We start from the raw sequence: 21,222 nt of genomic DNA, 5'->3' as shown, positions 1-21,222 counted from the left end.
TTTGGGGTTACGTGCAGTTCCCATTTCAATGGACATGTGTTTTTATCCAACACAATTCTTTTAATGTATGACTCTTTTTCACCCTCGGAGGTAGGGGAAAATTTCTAGGGAATAAGAATTTTAGGTATTCTGATTCTAAGTTGAAATACACGAGAAAGATGCATATAAGCCGAAGATAGTTCACTCAGGGCCTTCGCTGTTATTTTTCTCTCTCTCATCATAAAATAATTATATATCTACAGGTAGGTATTAAAGAGAAACAAATTACGAACAAATGTTCTGGAATCCATATTCATTTCTCTCTGAACCACTGTTTCAAAGGCTGCAGATGTAAACTGGCATTTTGTGCTTCATGCTAGATTTGCAAATCGAGGGAAGAAAAGCTTCTAAAGAGGTAAGCGTTGCTCTTTCCCAGCAAGGAAAAACAGAATTTCTGGGGATCTTAAAAAGACAACCAAATGTATAATTATAGATGTTGTAAAGGATCACATTCATTTCCTCTGCCGAAATAAATATCAAAGCTCTGGTATTAATTTTGTCTCTTTCAGGAAAGTGCTTCACCATATATAGCCGGATTTCCCACTAATGGAATGATGCCATAAAATATAGTTTTATATAAAATTTATACTATACTCTTCCTCTCCTTTCCTGTACTACTATATTATGGTGATTGGCCCAAAGTTACGCCTAAAGCAGGCCTAGAATTCACAGCTCCTGGAGATTGGCCCAAAGACACTCAACTAATTTTAATATCTAAGGCGGAACTAGAATTCACAGTCTCCTGGTCTCCTGGTTTCTAATCTGGTGCCTTAATTACTAGAGCAAACTGGTCGGGCACATGAACCAGACCCATTTTACAACTTTTTCTCTGGCAGTCGTTAAGCAAACGCTACAATCATTCAGCAAACCCATTAGTAAGCCAACCGGTTCAGGAGTGGGTTCTACTTATCTTTACTACCGGTTCGCAGTGGGGCCACGCGCGCGCTCTTCTGCGCAAGCGCAGAAGCATTTTGATGATGTCGGGGTCGGTGGGCGGAGCCTCCCGCCGGTTTTACTACCGGTTCTATAGAACCGGTGCGAACTGGGGGCAACTCACCACTGAACCAGTTTATAAATTGAAGACTACCTGTGGATGAATTTTGGCTGCCATTTGGTTGTTGTTTTTCTGAATCCGTCTCTTTCGTCCCCCTCAGGTGGGTTGAGAAGCCCTCATAATCAGTTTAGTGCCACAAAGCCCCCAGCCTTCTCCTTTCCAAAACACCCTTTCAAAGTAGCAATTGTTTCCTTCTTCCTTCCCAAAGGGTTAATTTTTAATTAGTCATTTTCCACAGTGTGGAGAGAGGGGGGAAAAGGGGCCAAAATATCTTACAATGTCAATAGCCCCCATACCATTTTTTTAAAAAAATATTTAGTTCCTCTTTACCCCAAAAGCAGGTGTACCACTTGTGTCTTTTTGGGTGCAACATTTTCTCTATTTTCTTTACTTTTTTCAACTTCCTTTATTATTAAACTGTGAAGAGGTGGGAGGAGATGGAATACAATCCCCCTCCTCATTTTCTATTCTCTCTTTCTTACTTTTTTTTTTTTGTTCCCTCAATGGGGAAAGAGCCAATGTATGAATATGGCACCCTCGTAATGATTTAACTCGAGCTTAATGAAATTTTCATCGCAACCTGCTGTTCATTTTAATGGCCTTTGAAAGACAATAGAACAATGGCTGGAGGGAAGGGAAGATTTTCAACTGCACACATTTGTTTAAAAGCCCCAATGTTCGTTCTCTGACTTTCTCCCTCCCTTCCCCAACTGTACATATGAACGCATACCTCTCCCCCCCCATCTTTTCACAAAGCTGGAAGTCTTTTGTTTGTGCCCTTGTATTTGTTTTCATTTTAGCGAAGCTGAGATAATGCATAAGCTCTGTTACCATTCTTACAGCTAACTGCAACCCTTGCTTAATGGAGTTGCTGGTGTGTGGATGGCTTCCCACTCAACACTGTATTTACAACATATTGCCGTGCCCCCACCCATGCCAATATCTCTTCCTCCATCAACTGTAGAACTTGGGATGCATCTTCAAAAGCATCTTTGTCCTCAAAATTAGGAAACCTCTTCGTGGCCAGGTTGGTATCTTTGGATAAATACAAACAAGGAGGTTTCCATCTTCTTAATGTGTCCTTTGCGGGGGAGGGGGGGAAAGGGGGAAGGGAGATGGAGAAAGTTGAGGACAAAGGACATTAAACAAAGCTGTGGTCCCGCCAACTCCTGATTAAAAGGAGGGCGGGAAGTCATTTGCAATTACAACACCGATGTGTCTGGATATATGAATGGGAAGACTGAATTTGCAGGTCTGACCATTAAAACTTCTACAGAAAACAAGAAAATGAAATTTTGCACACCCAATGATTTCGCAAATGACCACATGAAATATAGGATGCCGAGACTTGAGTTTCATTTACCTTAATAGGTAACATTATCAAGACATAAAACCCCATGTCTCCTGGGTGTCTGAGACGTACCCAAATCCTTAAAATCTCTGACCAGAGGAAATTTTTTTTTTTTTAATTTGATTTATATGCCGCCCTTCTCCGGAGACTCAGGGCGGCTTACAGTGCGTTAAGCAAAATTTCATACCCCTCTTTATCTCATTTCTCCCTCTGTGCTTTTTGCTCTATACAATATGATTGCCAACATCTAGAACGGGGTCCCCAACCCCCGGTCTGTGGACTAGCACTGGGCCACGGCATGCCAGAAACCAGGCCACGCAAACAAGGGAAGCCCCATCCATGGGATGCAGGCAGCATGCAAAATCATGTCCCCTCTGGTCTGCCGAAAAACTTCTTTCCACGGAACCGGTCCCTGGTGCCCCAAAAAATTGTGGGCCGCTGATCTAGAACATCTAAACTATATCAATAATTAAGAGATGGTTTTCATCTGGCCCAGCTCAGCTATTTTTGCTCATCATTCTATTTATTATCATTCATATACAGTATAACATATTACACATATGTTCTGTCCCCGTACCACACACGCACCCCCACAGACGGCCCGGAGTTAATAAGCCACACGACAAAACTTGAAGAGAAAGCTGGCAGCAACCCAGTGGCTAGCTGCCAATTCAGACTTTACTCACACAAAACAAAGATTAGACTGCAAGCATTCCGATAAAACAGGCAGCGTTTCAACAATACAAGGATTAATCCAAATGCAGTCCAATAAAGCAGGCAAAGTCCAGTAACGCAAGGATCATGGATTATTTCCAGTTTTTGCTTGTCACAAACTGAACCGGCCACCACACCCCCATTTATACCCTTTGGGGTGTGGTCCAGTGACTCAGCTAATCTCTGGCACGCCTTCCCCTCTGCTGCGCACGCTTCTCCCTGCGCCTCTGCCGAGGGTCCAGCCAGCACTTATCTTCTTCGTCGCTGTCCACCTGTGGCTGCGGGGACGTGCTTGGCTCTGAGCCTATCGTTTGGCCTTCGGTGTCCTCCGGAGGCATTGCCAGAGAGGAGGGTCCTGGAGAGGGAGGCCTTGCCAACTCCTCTCCCTCACTCTCAGAGTCTGCATCTGTCAATAGCCCAGGCTCAGGCAACGGAGCCACAACAACATATTATTATTTATTTTTATATATGCTCACATGAGCTCTGGATAAACAACATGCGCAGTTCCCTGCATTCAGGTTCTTAAAAAGTAGAGGAGAAACACATTGTAGGGAAGAAGAAATTGGTATAATGAGAACACATACTTAACATAAAAAAAAAAAAGATTAAACCCAACAATTAGTTTTATCAGAGCATCTCTTTTAAAAGAGCATCTCTTTTATGACACAATCAGTGGTGGGTTGTTCCCGGTTCAGACCGGTTCGCAAGAACCGGTAGTAAAACCAGTGAGAGGCTCCGCCTACTGACCTGGACGTCATCATAGGTGATCTGCACATGTGCAGAAGCTTCTGCGTGAGCGAAGCAAGTACGCACGGGCAGGTGCAATGCAAATCGGTAGTAAAGTAAGTAGAACCCATCCCTGGACACAATGCTTTGGAAGACTCACTCTAGCAGAGATAGGCAACCTATAATCTCTTAAAATGCCTGTAGGCCCAAATGTGTCTTATTGTAGCTCCTGAGCTCTTCCACGGCTTTGCTGCAATTCAGCAGCAAACCGCTGAGTTATGGGGGCACAATTTCTCACTGATTTGCACCTGGGAATGAAAAGAAATGGGAAATATTCAATGACTCCCAAGCGTAGAGTCTATATTCCATTCAAAAATAATCTCTCTGAAGGAACATGTGGGGTATAAGCTTGCTCAAGCTTCTGAATTACACAACTAAAATGGGGTACAAGTAATCCTTCACGTACAAACATAATTGAGCACAGAATATGAGAGCTGTAGTATTGCAGTGGTTAGAGTGCAGTACTGCAGGCTACTTCTGCTGTTCACCGGCTGCCAGCAGTTTGGCAGATCGAATCTCAACAGGCTCAAGGTTGACTCAGCCTTTCATCCTTCCGAGTGGGTCAAATGAGGACCCAGATTGTTGGGGGGCAAATATGCTGACTCTGTAAACCACTTAGAGAGGGCTGTAAAGCACTGTGAAGCGGTATATAAGTCTAAGTATTATTGCTAGCGCTATTTAGGTCATAGGTTGTGGCAGTCGCCAGTCAAGGCATCCTATGACTGGATTTGAAGTTACCACTTTTTTTTACAACGGTTGTTAAGACAACACCATGGTGGTTAAGTGAATCTTTTTTCCCCCAATAGGCATTTTTTTCCAGAAACCAGAAGTAAATGCCAGAAATTGGCAAAAACACTACAAATTGCAGTCACAATGAGGTCAGCCAGGGGAATCAGTTACCAAACAACCAAAATGTGATCATGGCTGCATTTGCCCAATATCCAAACTTTGGTGACTATCTTAACCCACTTTTTACATTCATACAATACACTGGATCCTAAACTAACCAAAAGATGTAAGTTCATATAGTACACACAGCCACACATACACAACCAAGCCAGTTCATAATAAACACGACAACCACAACCAAACAACATGTTGTACATTAAGTCTTAACCCTAGTTAATAATATTGTGTGAACACGGCCGTCATAAATCCTTGTAGTAGCATGAGGGGTAAAGGTTCCCCTCGTAAATATGTGCTAGTCGTTCCTGACTCTAGGGGACGGTGCTCATCTCTGTTTCAAAGCCAAAGAGCCAGCGCTGTCCGAAGACGTCTCCGTGGTCATGTGGCCAGCATGACTCAATGCCAAAGGCGCATGGAACGGTGTTACCTTCCCACCAAAGGTGGTCCCTAATTTTCTACTTGCATTTTTACCTGCTTTCAAATTGCTAGGTTGGCAGAAGCTGGGACAAGTAACGGGAGCTCACCCCGTTACGCGGCACTAGGGATTCGAACCGCTGAACTGCCAACCTTTCGATCAACAAGCTCAGCATCTTAGCCACTGAGCCAACGCGTCCCTGAGCATGAGGGGAAACTGGATGATGAAGATTGAACAAGATTGAAAGAAAGTGAATATTAACATAAGGTATTCCCCTCCCCCACAAAATATTTCTACTCTTCTATCCCCCAAATCATTATTTTCAGCCTGGCATTTAATGGCTGGATATCAAAGCTCTGGCCAAGTTGAATTGGAACATGTACAGGAAATCTCTCTTGCATGTGTTTCCTTTTATTAACCTGTAGTTAAAAGAGACCCCTATGATACTGAGAAACCGCCTAGCCAGATACATCGCAGGAGACGTTATGAAAGCTAAGCACAGTTTGAGCTCTCTTTCCATCCCTTTGGAAGACAAGCAAGCATCCTTCTTCAAATGCTACGCATCTTTGCTTGCATAAGAACAAAGGTTCAGATTTTCATTTAAAAAAAATATTTATGAATAGGCTGCGGTGGAGAAATGGTGGCGGTCAGAATGCAACTTAACAGGATAATAGAATTGGAAGGGACCTTGGAGGACTTCTAGTCCAACCTCCTGCTCAAAGCAGGAGACCCTATATCTTTTCAGAGAAATGGCTGTCCAGTCTCTTCTTAAAAGCCACCTGTGATGGAGCACCCAGATCTTCTGAAGGGAAGCTGCTCCACTGCTTAGTTGTTCTTACTTTAAGATTTCTCCCTATTTCTAGGTGTTTAGTTAGTTAGTTTCCATCCATTGTTTCTTGTCGTGCCCTCAGGTGCTTTGGAGAATAGGTTGATCCCAGGGATGGGCTGCTGGGGGGTTCGCAAGGGTTCGGGAGAACCTCTAGCTAAGATTCTGTGCAGTTCGGAGAACCTCCAAATCCCACTCCTGGCTGGTCCCGCCCACCCACCCCACCCCTCCCAGAAGTCCCCACTAGGCCAATTTTGGATGCAGGTAAGTGCAGGGCGGGCACGGAGGCTCGGGGAGGGTGAAAAATGGGCCTACCTGAAGCCGTTTTCAGCCTCCCGGAGGCTCAAGGAAAGCCTCCGGAGCCTGGGGAGGGCAAAAATGCCCAACCCTGCCATGATGTAGGAGGCCGACTAGGCCACACCCACCATGGCCACACCCACTCAACAACCGGGCAGAGAACCCCTTGCTAAATTTTTTGAAGCCCACCCCTGGTTGATCCCCTTTTCTTTGTGGCAGCCCCTTAGATATTGGAACACTGCTATTGTGTCATCCCTAGTCGTCCGTCTGGTTTTTCCTGCCTAAGCGTTTTCTCTATGTTGAATTTCATTTTGATAGAGAGGGCCCAGTGTTCAAGTCTGTCAAGAGCAAATTAGATGAGTTCCCCATCTATTTCCTCATCAAAATCTAATCCATGGAGCCAGCTAAGCTTCAAACGTGATTCGTTTGAACCAGGGATGAAATCCAGCAGGTTCTGACAGGTTCTGGAGAACTGGTAGCAGAAATTTTGAGCAGTTCGGAGAACCGGCAGCGGAAATTTTGAGTACTTCGGAGAACTGGCAAATATTACCTCTGGCTGGCTCCAGATGTGGGGTGGGAATGGAGATTTTGCAGTATCTTTCCTCTGGAGTGGGTAAGAATGGAGATTTTGCACTATCTATCCACTGCCACTCCCACGAAGCCATGCCCACCAAGCCACACCATGCCCACCAAGCCACGGCCACAGAACCGGTAGTAAAAAAATTTGGATTTCACCACTGGCTTGAACCCTCCTCTCTTTGAAACAAGTTCCATTATTAAGAGCAAGCTTTCTTTCCTTGTCCATCTGAACAACGTTAACAACCAACAGGATGTGGGCAGGAAGGAATCTCCAGTGCTCCAATCACCATGGTGATTAGTTTTCACTGAACAAATTTAGATGGTCCACACAGCTGACAGATACTATTGGATGCCGGCCAAACCCTACAAGGGATGAAGCTGGACTGGTGTTAGCAATGGTGTGAAGAATTCTGAAGTATTTCAGGGTCTATTTTTAGTTAATTCACCATCCATCATTTATTGTAATGGCACAACGGTGTCTCTAAACTCTTTCTTTTACCACTGCTGTGCCCTAAAATGCTGGCTTCTCTGAAAACTCCTACCTTTTGTGCCAATGTCTAGAAAATGAAGGAAGGGAACGATGAATCGCTACGACCATTTTCTATTCCAATGTACGGAGGTAGAGAAGGAGAAAACAAGGGAAAACAAGGATTGTTCAATGCAAAACCAAGCCAAACACTATCCATTGAACCAAGCACCCCCTCCCCCCTTGTAAAGAGTACAGGTCGTCCTCAACTTACGACCACAATTGAGCCCAAAATTTATGTTGGTTAAGTGAGAAACTTGTTAAGTGAATTTTGCCTCATTTTGCTACTTTTCTCAGCACATTTGTTAAGTGAATCACTGAAGTTCTTAAACTAGAAACGTGGTTGTTAAGTGAATCTGGTTTTCCCATCGACTTTGCTGGTCAGAAGGCTGCAAAAGGAAGTCACATGACTCCGGGCCATTGCAACTGTCATAAATGTGAGTCAGTTGTCAACCATCCAAATGTAAATGAGGTGACCCTGGGGATGCCACAACGGTCATAAATGTGAAAAACGGTCATGTCACTTTTTTAAGTGTCATTGTAACTTTGAACAGTCACTAAATGAACTGAACTACTCCTGTGAGCTAGGTTGAGGTTTAGTAGGAGAGTGACCAGCCCAAAGTCACCCAATGAGCTTTCTTAGATCTCCTCAATCTTAGTCTACCACTTTAAGTATTGTACCACACTGGATCTTATTCAGGGGTGAAATGCTCCCGGTTTGGACCAGTTTGCCTGATCCGGTAGGGATGGCGGCGCGTGATTCAGAGAACCACTAGCAAAAATCCTTCCCCACCCCCATGCCCAGCTGAACCGCACAATCAACAGAGGCTTTTTATTTTATTTTTAAAAGCATTTTTTCTACAAACTCTTTGGCCAAAAAAAATGCTTTTAAAAGTAGAAACAAAGCCTCTGCTGATCAGGCATGTCAGCTGGGATGGTCAGAAGCTTTAAAAAAAAAAAAAAGCCTCTGCCGATCAGGCAAGTCAGCTGGGATCGTCAGAGGCTTTTAAAAGCATTTTTTTACAACCTTTTCAGCCAAAGAGGTTGTAGAAAAAAAATGGTTTTAAAAGAAAAAAAAAAAAGTTGGCCACGCCCACTCAGTCATATTAACCCTCCCCCCCACCAAGCCTCGCCCACAGAACCGGTAGTAACAAATTTTACATTTCACCACTGATCTTATTTTAGGACAGGAAAAACAATAATCAAAGACCTGAATACAATTGTGAACCCTAAATCTTTGTCATCTTCTGGCTAATGTTCTCGGTTTGGTGCTTATGGGCAAACTGTGTGATTGTAACTGACATTTTTCTATGAAAAGAGGCAAAGGTGTATTCTGATTGGTCGACAGTGTTGTTGTATTCTGATGGGCTGATGACGTAGCTGTATTTTGATTGGGTGGAAGCGCTGTTGCTTGGCAGACGGGAAGTGGAAGTACTATTTGGAAACCTGCTCTCATAGACAGACGAATCTTAACACAAAATATAAACCATAGATCAAAGGTTCAACAAAATGCCTGTGTTGCCACCAGTTCCAGCATAACTTATCCATTGACCCACAACCAAGCAACAGCGCTTCCACCCAATCAAAATACAGCTACGTCATCAGCCAGTCAGAATACAACAACACTGTCGACCAATCAGAATACACCTTTGCCTCTTTTCTTAGAAAAACGTCAGTTACGATCACACAGTTTGCCCATAAGCACCAAACCGAGAACATTAGCCAGAAGATGACGAATGCGATTTCGTTGAAACGTCGCTACTACCCTTTTAAGGATATGTTTACAATTACACAGGAAGAAGCCCGAGATATTAACTGTACACACATATATACCCGTGAAAACTTACATAGACATATATATATACATATATATATATACATATATATACATATATATATATATATATATATATATATATATATATATATATATATATATATATATATATATACATACAACAAGAAAATTATTTCCACTTCCCCAAACTGAGGAAAATCTTTACCCTACTCATATGGGAGACCAGGTTCAACCACTCTGCATCTTCTCCAGCCTGGCTCCTACCACCCCTAATGTTAAATGCAGTTCCACCCATCAAAATAATATCCATTCCAGCTCTATTCTAGCATTTCAACATTTTGGATCTCCTCAAGGGGAAGCATTTTATAGTTCTTAGAGGAAAAGGATGTGATGTTCCCAGAATCAAAACTTGGAAATAGCGGGGAAAGAGCACTACAAATTTCCAAACCTAATTACCATTTAAAGCTTTCCTACTAGGTCACCCTTCTTCTGGATTCAACATCATTGCATTTCATTCTAAGGAATATTTCCAGAGTACAGTTGCTTCAGGCAGTTCTTTGATGGAGACAGAGACCCCCATTACATTTTGCTTTGGCAAAAGGGCAAATAATATCTATTAATTTAGGATAGTCTTAAATTGCTAATCTACTCAAAGACATGCATGGGGATGGCCAGCATTAAGGTTACAGTTCATTTCCCAATGAAGCTGCTTGGCTAATGTCAATGCAACCCATCCTCAGAAGCATGTTTTGGCTAATCTTTTATATCATTTACCTATTGAAAGAAGAACACTGATGCTTCATCTTACATAATAAACATAAGTATAACAGAGTATTTTTTTAATATCCTAAGGAATGATGGGAGTAACGTACAAAGACTACAGATAGATTTGTTTTGATGCAGGATTTGAAAGGCAAATTTAAAAGGCAATTTAGCGTCTTCCAAATGTTTGGGTTGACAATGCTTACAAATTCTTACTTCTGACCATGTTGGCTGTGGTTGATGGAAGCAGATTTCCCAAAGCTTTAGAAGGCATCCTGTTATCTCCTTCTGTTTCAGATTATGGACTAATTTGCATATCAAATTAAATAATGGTTTAGCGTTATAAAAATGAGCTGCAGGAAACCTTCCATCTCTACTTCTGGCTCAGACAAGAAGAAAGTTTAGAAGTTTAGATTAAATCCCAGTCTATCATGATATCAAAACATGGATCAATTATGGTCACTTTTCATGCTTTCACTGAAACACATCAGATTTAAACCACAGAAATTATGTGGGCTTAATTCAGCCAACAGTCATCATAATGTATGGTTTGGAGGACTCAGCCTGCCTCAGATAATCAATAATGGAAAACTGAAGCTTAGCTATCTTTCTACAACTATGCAGAAGGAAGGAAGAGAAAGGAGAAACTTGCTCCTAAGACTCACAACAACTTATATTTGTCATTGTAACATACACAATATGTTCAACAATCCAGATATTATTGAATTTCCATCATTTATGTGGCCTATAGTAAAGGAAAATGCTGGCCATGAGCTTTCTGGTCATATTTCAAGAGGACTTGAGATTGTGGGAGATAAAAGGAAAGAAAAAGAGAAGGGAAAGATGGACTTCTGCCCAAACTAAGGGAACCTTGGCAGAATCTGATAGGCACAAGTGTTCTCAGAAGCTAAGCAGGCCCGGAATTCTGGAAGAAAATATCTCCTTACACAGGAAACAATTTCAGAACCATTTGTAGCCTGATCTCCACAATCAGTAGAAGAAAGATGCCAACTACAGAATGCTTGGCACACAATGTAGGAAAAACAGGACATTTTGGTCCAACCACACCCTGGATGGCTGTATATTATCAATCACAGTGTCCTCTTTATCCATAATGTATGAAGGGAAAAACCACAGACATATGTAGACTCATCTTCCTGAATGTAGGGAGTCCAGTTGATCGGAGTAGCAAAGTCAACATCTCTCCTTACCTTCAGGCTCATTCTTGATCATCTCCTCCATCTTCCTCTGTTTGAGAGTGTCTACCACATCTGCTAGGCTTCCTTTACGCCGTTCAGGAGTTCCCAGAGCCGTGCTGGAAAATGATTCTCCGCTCTGACGCCCACCTTCGTCAGCCTTCGAGGGGGAGGTAGATGAGTTATGTGGGGCAAATGAAGACATCACTTTATTGCCATCAACTTCCTGGAAAGGAAAAGAAGGTCATATGTAGTAGCAACTTAGAAACATGCAAACACACTTGCATGTACACTGGCAAAAAATATAAGGAAGGCCAGTCCTTGAGGGAAGGGCTTGGTTAATCATTATTTGTATATAAATGAACATTTACTTCAAGGAACTAGTTGTGATGATGGGGTGGTTGAAGGGGGAAAAAATACAGAATCAAAGATAAAATAAGATTACAGGATTAAATGAGAAAAAAAATTAGGAAAAGAAACATTTATATGTATAGCATGTGTGTATCTGTGTGTATATACGTGTGTGTTTATAGACACAAACACAAAGAGAAATGAGTTCTCCAAATGAGAACTTTTGTTTTCTACAGAGGAATTATTGAGTCTGTCATCTGTATCTTCATAACTGTCTGGTTTGGTTCTGAAACCCAACAAGACAGACACAGTCTTCAGAGGATAGTTAGAACTGCAGAAAAAACAGTGTCTACCAACCTGCCTTCCATTGAGGACCTGTAAACTGCACGAGTCAAAGAGAGGGCTGTGAAAATATTTACAGACCCCTCGCATCCTGGACATAAACTGTTTCAACTTCTACCCTCAAAACGACACTATAGAACACTGCACACCAGAACAAGGTGTGACACAAGGACAATTTTTTCCTGAACGCCATCACTCTGCTAAACAAATAATTCCCTTAACACTGTCAAAATATTCACTAAATCTGCACTACTATTAATCTTCTCATCGTTCCCATCATCCATTTCTTTCCACTTATGACTGTATGACTGTAACTTTGTTGCTTGTATCCTTACAATTATATTGACTGTTTCCTAATATGATTTGATTGCTTATTTGTACCCTATGACTATCATTAAGTGTTGTACCCATGATTCTTGACGGTGTATCTTTTCTTTTATGTACATTGAGAGCATATGCACCAAGACAAATTCCTTGTGTCTCCAATCACACTTGGCCAATAAAGAATTCTATTCTATTCTATTGATGTTCACTAGTTTTCCAATAATAAGGTTATAGATTACCTTTAATTGTTTGCTTCTCTACAGTGTTTAATGGTCAACCTTAACAGATTTTTTCTTCCTTTTTGCTGAATAATAATCTATATCTAGTTTGTTTTGTTTTGTTTTCTTTTATGCAGAGCTTAGTATCAGGATAAAGGTTCTTGAAAATGAAACACTCAAATGCTAAATGCCCAGTTCTGTTTTGGCGTCTTCAAAAGTTTTCCCATCTCAACATACCCAGGCCATGTGCACACACACAAACATTCACACACATACACACCAGGGGTGGGTTCTAATTTTTTTTACTACCGGTGTGTGGGCGTGGCTTATTTTGTGGGTGTGGTTTGATGGTCATGTGACAATTCTCTAGGATTTAGCAGAGGTACTGATTTTAACTGATTGCAGAGCTGTACTGGTCTACCCATTTGTTCTTGGTGCATCCTGGTCTACCCATTTGTTTTTCGAGCGCACTGGTCTACCACCACACTGATCAGCTGTAGGGCGGCCCTTTGAAGCCCCGCGGCAAGAGTTTAAACAGTTTTTTTCCTTCCAGCCAATCAGCTGGGACTCGGGAGGCAGCGAAAAATTGGGGGCAGGGCCAAATAAAAGGTAAGAATAACGTGGGGGGGGAGGGCCCAGCTCCCAAACAAAGAGAACCGGTTCGGTGGCGTCATATCGTCACCGCTACCGGCTTGACCGAACCGGCAGGAACCCACCACTGATACACACATGGATGGCTATAGGATATGATTAAAAATAGTGTTAAGATGGTAGCTATGCTGGTCTGACTGAAACTGTCAAGCGCAAAGAATTGTGATCATATGTTAAGTGGCAGTTAAGAAGCTTAACTGAGCAAGCCCGTACACCAGAATCTAGTCAACTAAGGTCCAATACTAAATTGGCACCAGGTAAAGGTTAACTGAATTGAAGAGGTGTTCAACTGAAGACTGTTTGCGGCAATGTATCGACTCTAGGCTGATGACTCCCTTAACTCTACCACCCAGATCTTTTTGCTCCTCTCCTACATCAGATCTACTTTTTTAAAATCTGTGTTTCTAATTTATTCTCTTCCTTGCTCCAGTCCCATATCGTTCTTCGATATTTTTTTTTTCAAATAATTCTTTTAAACACAAAGTTTCTGATACGTAGATGATCATAATGATGCTTGCAAATGCCAGGCCAAATGAAAAGCATCCTTCTCTCCAATAAAGGTGAGATCTGACTCTCATTAAAGTCACCAAGCATATTCTCACCTTATTTTAATAGATTTGACTCTTAATAGCCACATTCTGGTTTGTCATGATGAAACCATAATTCTTCACACCTTCTGATATTTCAAACGTGGCTTCGCTCCCTCTGTGCCATCCTTCCCTTTTGGCCCTACGTTGCTCCCTTTCTCTTTTTCTTTGCAAATTTTCTTTTAGTTTCTTGCTGTTAGCATCTCTTAAACTGCCTGTTTTGTTGGTGGCTATAATTGTCTTCTTATGGTCTTTATGCATAACTGAGGTGGGGCTCTTTCCCTTTAAAAAAGCTGCAGCACAACATATATTAAATCTTAAAATTGCTGTAAGAATCCTTGTTTTAATGGCTCAACTAGGGTTAGGTTTCATATTTTTCCAGCTTCAGGACACTTTTATCCCATTTCTGCTTTAATTTGCAATTTATTTAAAAAAAATAACTTCATACAGAAATCTGTAAGCTTTTGGGAACTCACATCTCTATAATACAAACTGCTTTTAAAAGACCATATCATAAAACATAAAATAATAGGGTTGGAAGGGACTTTGGAGATCTTCTAATCCAGCAACTGCCCATGGCTGGAGGTCCTATACCAGTGATGGCTAACCTTTTTGCCGTCACGTGCCAAAAGCAGGGGGAGCGCAGAGGTGTCGTGCACACGTGTTCCCACACCCATAATTCAATGCGCCCTGCCCCCTCGTGCATGCGCACATGACCCGCCTGTGCTCCCCCTGCTTTTGGCACGTGATGGCATGGTGGGCCCGGTAGGCCCGTTTTTCACCCTCCCCAGGCTCCAGAGGCTTTCTTGGAGCCTGGGGAGGGCAAAAACAGCCTCCCCCCCCCCCGAGGCCCTCCGGAGGCTGGAAACGGCCCATTTGCCGACTTCCGGTGGAACAGGAAGGCCCATTTTTCACTCTCCCCAGGCTCTAGAGCCTTTCTAGGAGCCTGGGGAGGGCAAAAACAGCCTTCCCCACCCCCCACCACCCCGAGGCCCTCCGGAGGCTGGAAACAGCCCATTTGCTGAGCTAGGGAAACACTCACATGCTCACCGATATGGCTCTGTGTGCCACCTGTGCTATAGGTTTGCTATCACGGCCCTATACCATTCATGAGAAATGCCTCTCCAGTCTTGTTGAATACTTCCAGTTTTGGAGCACCCATAACTTCTGGAGGCAAGCCGTTCCATTGATTAATTGTTCTCACTGTCGGGAAATTTCTCCTTAGTTCTAGATTGGGTCTCTCCTTAATGATCTTCTACTTGTTACCTCTTGTCCTGCCCTGAGGTGCTTTGGAGAAAAGGTGGACCCCCTCTTCTCTATGACAGCCCCTCAGTTACTGAAAGACTGCTATTATATCACCGCTAGCCCTTCTCTTCATTAGACTAGACATATCTACCATATTTTTTGGAGTATAAGTCACACCCAAATTTTCACCCTCTTTTAGGGGGGAAAAAGTGTGTCTTATACACCAAATGTAGCCCCGCCCACCCGCTGGCCCCCACCCTTTGGCCTCTGCCTCCCAGCAATTTGCCTCCTTGCAGCAAGCAGCAAACAGCAAACACCCCATTTCAGCTTTAGCACAGCCTGATGAGTACCAGCAGCTGATTGTCGGTTGGATCGGCCTCCCGACTCTTAGCTGTTTCAGTCGCCGCTCGGGCGTCCGCTGTTTGCTGCAAGGAGGCAAATTGCTGGGAGGCTGATTTTTTTTTCTTCTGCTAATCAGGCTGTGCTGAAAATGAAAATGGAACTAAAGCAGGCTGTTTGCTGTTTGCTGCAACGACTCAAATTGCTGGGAGGCAGAGGCAGATTCTTTCTCTTGTTTCTCTCCTCCAAAAAGGTAGGTGCATCTTATAGTCCGGAGCGTCTGAAAAATACTGTAATTCCCTCCATAACTTTAATTATGCCAAAAAAGAATAAAGGTGCTCTGCCCATTTATCTTTGAGCACATACAAGATTCCTTTAAATATTTGGCTCTTCCTTGACAAAATTCACAGGTTTTGGGGATCTCAAGGTACAATAGGCTCAACTTTCTTATGCTCGCCTATCCTCTAAACTAAGATTTTAATCCTGGCTTCCTTTTGTTTCTGGGAACTACAAACATGATTAATCTAAATTAAGTATTCAAAGTAAGAGCAACCAATTCATTGACACTTTATTCTCAAGTTTCTCCCACTAAGGCAGCATTTAACATCCAGCTGCCTGCAATTACTGCGAGATCAATTCTCACCAGGCTCAAGGTTGACTCAGCCTTCCATCCTTTCTAAAGTGGGTAAAATGAGGACCCGGTTTGTGGGGGCAATAAGCTGACTTTGTATAAAATATACAAAAGTATGAAGGCTATTGCTTAGCACATTGTAAGCCGCCCTGAGTCTCTGGAGAAGGGCGGCATATAAAAATAAATAAATAAATAATAAATTAATAAATTAACATTTAATATTAACTTTCTAACATTAATCTAAGTTTTCTAAGAGAGCAAATGATAAAAAGCACAATTCCCTTGACATACCAAAGAAGCAATGCCTTTGAGTTAAGCTTGATTCTTGTTTAATATTTTTGGTGGCAATTACGGAAATCATTTTCAATCATCTTCTTTCCGAGATGGTTCTTGAGGTTTCAATATAGCCCACAACCCTGAAAGTCCCCCATCCAAATATTAACCAAAGCCTACCCTGCTCAGCTTCTGAGAACATCTGAGACCAGCTGGACTAGATGGTCCCATTTATTTAAGAAGGAAGAGGAATTTATTAGGATTTATTATTTATTAGAATTCAGTTATAATTTGTTAGAACTCATCATTTATTATTAATAAAAAAAATAGTAAATTTAAGTATTCATAGAGTTGTTCCTTCCTTAAGAAGGAAGAAGGATTGTTTTGACAACAATATATTTAATTTATTTTAGTCACTACCATTAGGAGAGGGAGGGTTCTGCTGCAAAACCATTACTGTATTGTGGTTGCTGCTGCATTACTTATATTTCATTATTTTAAAAGGAACTACCATGTTTCCCTGAAAATAAGACCCTGTCTTATTTTTTTTGAACCCCGAAATAAGCACTTGGCCTTATTTTCGGGAATGTCTTATTATTTTGGGGCTCTGGGAGCAAGATGGGGCTCCTCTTGCTGTCTTACCTGATTTCCAGCTCTGCGTTTAAATATTTTCGGGGAGGGCTTATTTTCAGGGGGAGGCTTATTTTAGCGCATGCGCTCAAAAGCCCGATTGGGCTTATTATCAGGGGATGTCTTATTTTCGGGAAAATAAGGTATTAGTTTTAAAAAATTCAAAATTATCAGTGAAAGAAGGAATGCCATTAATAAATGAAAGTGAAAATCAGAAATAAATCACAAATTTTATCAGGGCTTCAGTCTCTATCTTTCTTTCTTTTCCCTCATTCCTAATCTTCCCCCCTGAAGACATTCGTTCTCATGCTTTAATTAAAACATTCCCATGTTTTAATTATTCCCATGTTTTAATTATTCTCTATTAATTAAACCATTAATTAATTAAAGCATTCCCATGTTTTAATTATTCTGTGTTCTATGCTCTATGTTCTTTGCTCATGCTACTGGCATTTCAACCTTCATAGCTTCATGTTTCTACCCACAGATTTATGAGGTTAACGTACATATACATATATTTATACATATAGCTGTACACATTCATATAGCATACTTATACTTATCAACTGTTGGGATCATTTACTTTTTGATATTGTGAATCCCATGCTAACGAATGCTACTGGAACACACATCCAATCATGATTTCTTTAAAAGCCAAATGGAGGAAGACAATTTAGTACCCCCCCTCTTTTTTTTTTTTGGTAAACCAATCCTGTACTTACCACCATTCCAGACATGGATCTTTACATTCTCAATTCAAAGGAGAAAAGGATTTTCATTGGAATGGCCATAATATTTCTCATAACCAGAGTCCCTCTCAAGAAAGGTCCATCAAGAAATAATCTAACAGGAAGTTGCTATTCTTATTCTCGGAGAGGTTTCCCACCAACTACAGAACATCCCTCTTCTAAGGTTAAAGATAAAACAGGTTTCTGTTCTTTCCTGCTAAAGTCAATAATCTTCCTTTGTTAATCTTGATGAAGCTTTGCTTAATCTATTCTCTTTCCACACACACACACACACACACACACACACACACACACACACACACACACACACACCTGTCATCTTTCTAAAGTCATGTCATTCAACAATGAAGTTTTACGTGCTGTGGAAGTTTTCTTTCTTTTCTTCTTGGCTCCCCAGCCACAAAATTCATATTTTTTCCCCGCAAAGTGATTTTTCGGAAATTTGTAATTATTTCAATGGTGTGCATGCATCAGCAGGGAAAGCTTATGCCCACACTGCTCCTATTTCCTATCTAATGGGATTTTTAAAGAGATGCTTATTCTAAACTAATAGAAATCAAGCAGAGGTGGAATTCAGCAGGTTCTGACCAGTTCTGGAGAACCGGTAGCGGAAAATTTGAGTACGTCGGAGAACCAGTAAATACCACTTCTGACAGGCCCCGCCCCCATCTATTCTCTGCCTCCTGAGTCCCAGCTGATCGGGAGGAAATGGGGATTTTACAGTATCCTTCCCCTGGAGTGGGGTGGGAATGGAGATTTTACAGTATCCTTCCCCTGCTATGCCCACCAAGCCATGCCCACCAAGCCACACCCAAAGAATCGGTAGTAAAAAAAAAATTAATCCCACCACTGTAATCAAGATTCATGGAGATTCTCAGTCATCCAGATCATAGTTGTCCCAACAGCCCAACTGGATTTTATTGGGGTTTTTTTCTTTAAAAATGTTTCACTTCTCATGTAGGAACTTTTCCAGTTCTGAACTGAAGTGAAGCTTCTTGGACAAGAAGTGAAACATTTTCAAGGGGAAAAAAACCAAAAAAAAAAAAAAGAAACTCACTTTTCTAGAATAAGCATCTCTTTAAAATCCAATGTATCCCATTTGATTTTATCAATTGTTTTGATTTTGTTGAAAGAAAAGCCAGTTCCGGAAGCAGTATTAAAAAGAGCTTTACATTTTTGAAAGCCAAACTGTGGTTTAAAAGGATGCTGTATTTAGCTAACAACATTTGGGAATATCTTGAAACAAGTATCCCTTTTCCCTGGATCAAACATTAGCTGAAGACAGCAGCTGTATATTCCAGTGGGAGAAAAAGCAGCTGCTTTTAAGATGATCCCCACAGGAGCTACAAGTGTCCCTGTGCAAACACTTAAATCAAGCTTTGAATATAAATATCAGCATAACTCTTTCATTAAAATGTCATTTTTATTTATTTGATTTATATAGCTGCCCGTCTCACTTTTACATGACTTTAAGCAGCTTACAGTCAAATAAATAAGACACATTGGATACCACAGCGTTCTACACTATCCCTTTTTTTAACCTGGTGCGTTAGCCAGAAATGGTATTCAGCCGGTTCGGACAGGTTCAGGCGAACCGGTAGTAGCGACCTGCCCGCCTGGGCACAATCCTGTCCTATATCGCTATGGTTTTGATGCCACACACATGTGTGGACGGTTTGTGTGAGCGAATTCCCGTGTCGTTTAATGCTGCATACATGCACGAATGGTGCGCGCACGCCAGTGGTAAAATCCAAATTTTTTTACTACTGGTTCTGTGGGCATAGCTTGGTGGGCATGGTGTGGCTTGGTGGGCGTGGCTTGGTGGGCGTGGCAGGGGAAGGATACTGCAAAATCTCCATTCCCTCCCCACTCCAGGGGAAGGATACTGCAAAATGCCCATTCCCTCCCCACTCCTGGAGGAAGGATATTGCGAAATCTCCATTCCCACCCCACTCTGGGGCCAGCCAGAGGTGGTATTTGCCGGTTCTCTGAACTACTCAAAATTTCCACTGCCGGTTCTCCGAACTGCTCATAATTTCCGTTACCGGTTCGCTAAAACCTGTCAGAACCTGCTGAATTTCACCCCGGCGCACACTCACATTTCCGGTGCTGGGCGAACCAGTGGTGACAGCTCTGGCCTTACTCATTAGACCAAATTGGCTTTCTACCTTTCTACCCAACTCCTGTGCCACAGTTGGCTTATTGATCTGTTCTATTACTGCAGCTGGATTTGTAGAGTTGTACTTCATCTTAAAAAAAAAAATTCTTGATGTAAAATAATAAGGGGATAAAAGTGATGAGCACATGTAGGCCACTGGCATCCCTCACATGTATGGCTTTAAGATACACAAGATATCAACTCCCTAAACTGTCAGTCTGAAAGTTGGAAGTCCAAAATATGTAAAGGACTCTCATAACCTCTTTCGTTCTAAGATAGAGCTCTAAAGGTTTCTGGCACTTAGTATTCTCACTGGGCATTAAAGTGACTTTGTAAAAAATGCAAAAATTGCAGGAAAACTCTGAAATTCACTATCCGCATAGTCTTTCAACATCCGGCTCTGCATCTTTACATGCGAGCTCAAAGCAAGGAATAGAGGTTACTCCTTCTTCTCTGAAGACCACCAGCAAACACGTTGAAACCGCAAATTATAGCTTCGGAGCCACCAATGAATTTAGGAAAAGCTTTCTCTTCCCTAACTGTCCCCTCCACTACTCACCCAGCAACAGACTGAGCTCCAAATTGTTCTGTTGACCTGCTGAGCTAATTCAGCTGCCTGTATTTGTGTAATTATAAGCCAGAAAGCTAAAATGTTACTGCCTGTCTGAGGACCATAATGAATGGATAAGCAGGTTTTGGGGAAACAGTCTTGGAGGTCTCCATGTCGGCTGGGGGGGGGAGGGAGAGGAAGCGTAGGATAGGTTTTCCATTTAGGACAAGCACAAACGATCGGTTCTGTTTTTTTCAATCCCGAGCCATTGTTTAGTTAGCATAAATTGTTTAGTTCATTCATAAATAATCAAGCAACAGTGTGCAGGTCTCTAAAGCTACACGTGGGTAGCAGTCAGTGGCTAAGACGTTGAGCTTGTCGATCGAAAGGTTGGCAGTTCAGCGGTTCAAATCCCTAGTGCCGCATAATGGGGTGAGTTACTTGTCCCAGCTTCTGCCAACTTAGCAGTTCGAAAGCAGGTAAAAAATGCAAGTAGAAAAATATGGACCTCCTTTGGTGGGAAGGTAACAGTGTTCCATACGCCTTTGGCGTTGAGTCATGCCAGCCACATGACTACGGAGATGTCTTCAGACAGCGCTGGCTCTTCGGCTTTGAAACGGAGATGAGCACTGCCCCCTAGAGTCGGGAACGACTAGCACATATGTGCGAGGGGAACCTTTATCTTTACCTGTTTACAGTAAAGAAAAACCCATGTGTTTCTTCTCTGAAGGAAAACTAAGCATTTCTTAAATGGTTCTTAAATGATGGGAGAGTCAACATTGTCATTATTTGGACGCTAAGATTATTACCGGTAGTCCTCACTTTACGGCCGCAATTGAGCGAAAAAATTTCCATTGCTAAGCAAGGTAGCTGTTGAGTAAGTTGCATCCCATTTTGCAACCTTTTTTTGCCACAATTATTAAGT

At 42.0% G+C, this 21,222-nt stretch overlaps 1 protein-coding gene across 1 annotated transcript in view; it reads right to left on the bottom strand.

The window, feature by feature from the left end:
* Positions 1 to 21,222, bottom strand: part of SOX5 (SRY-box transcription factor 5) — a 1,010,028-nt gene that overhangs the window by 412,833 nt on the left and 575,973 nt on the right. The window contains exon 5 of the mRNA XM_070946983.1: positions 11,265 to 11,475. Within this exon, the coding sequence (XP_070803084.1) occupies positions 11,265 to 11,475 (211 nt within the window). The remainder of the gene's footprint in view (positions 1 to 11,264; positions 11,476 to 21,222) is intronic.

This window comes from Pituophis catenifer, unplaced genomic scaffold (assembly GCF_029215685.1).
Source record: "Pituophis catenifer annectens isolate HBS135680 unplaced genomic scaffold, rPitCat1.0.hap2 SCAF_7, whole genome shotgun sequence".
In the NCBI taxonomy this organism is placed as follows: Eukaryota; Metazoa; Chordata; class Lepidosauria; order Squamata; family Colubridae; genus Pituophis; species Pituophis catenifer.
This window is presented reverse-complemented; position numbering and strand designations above follow the sequence as displayed.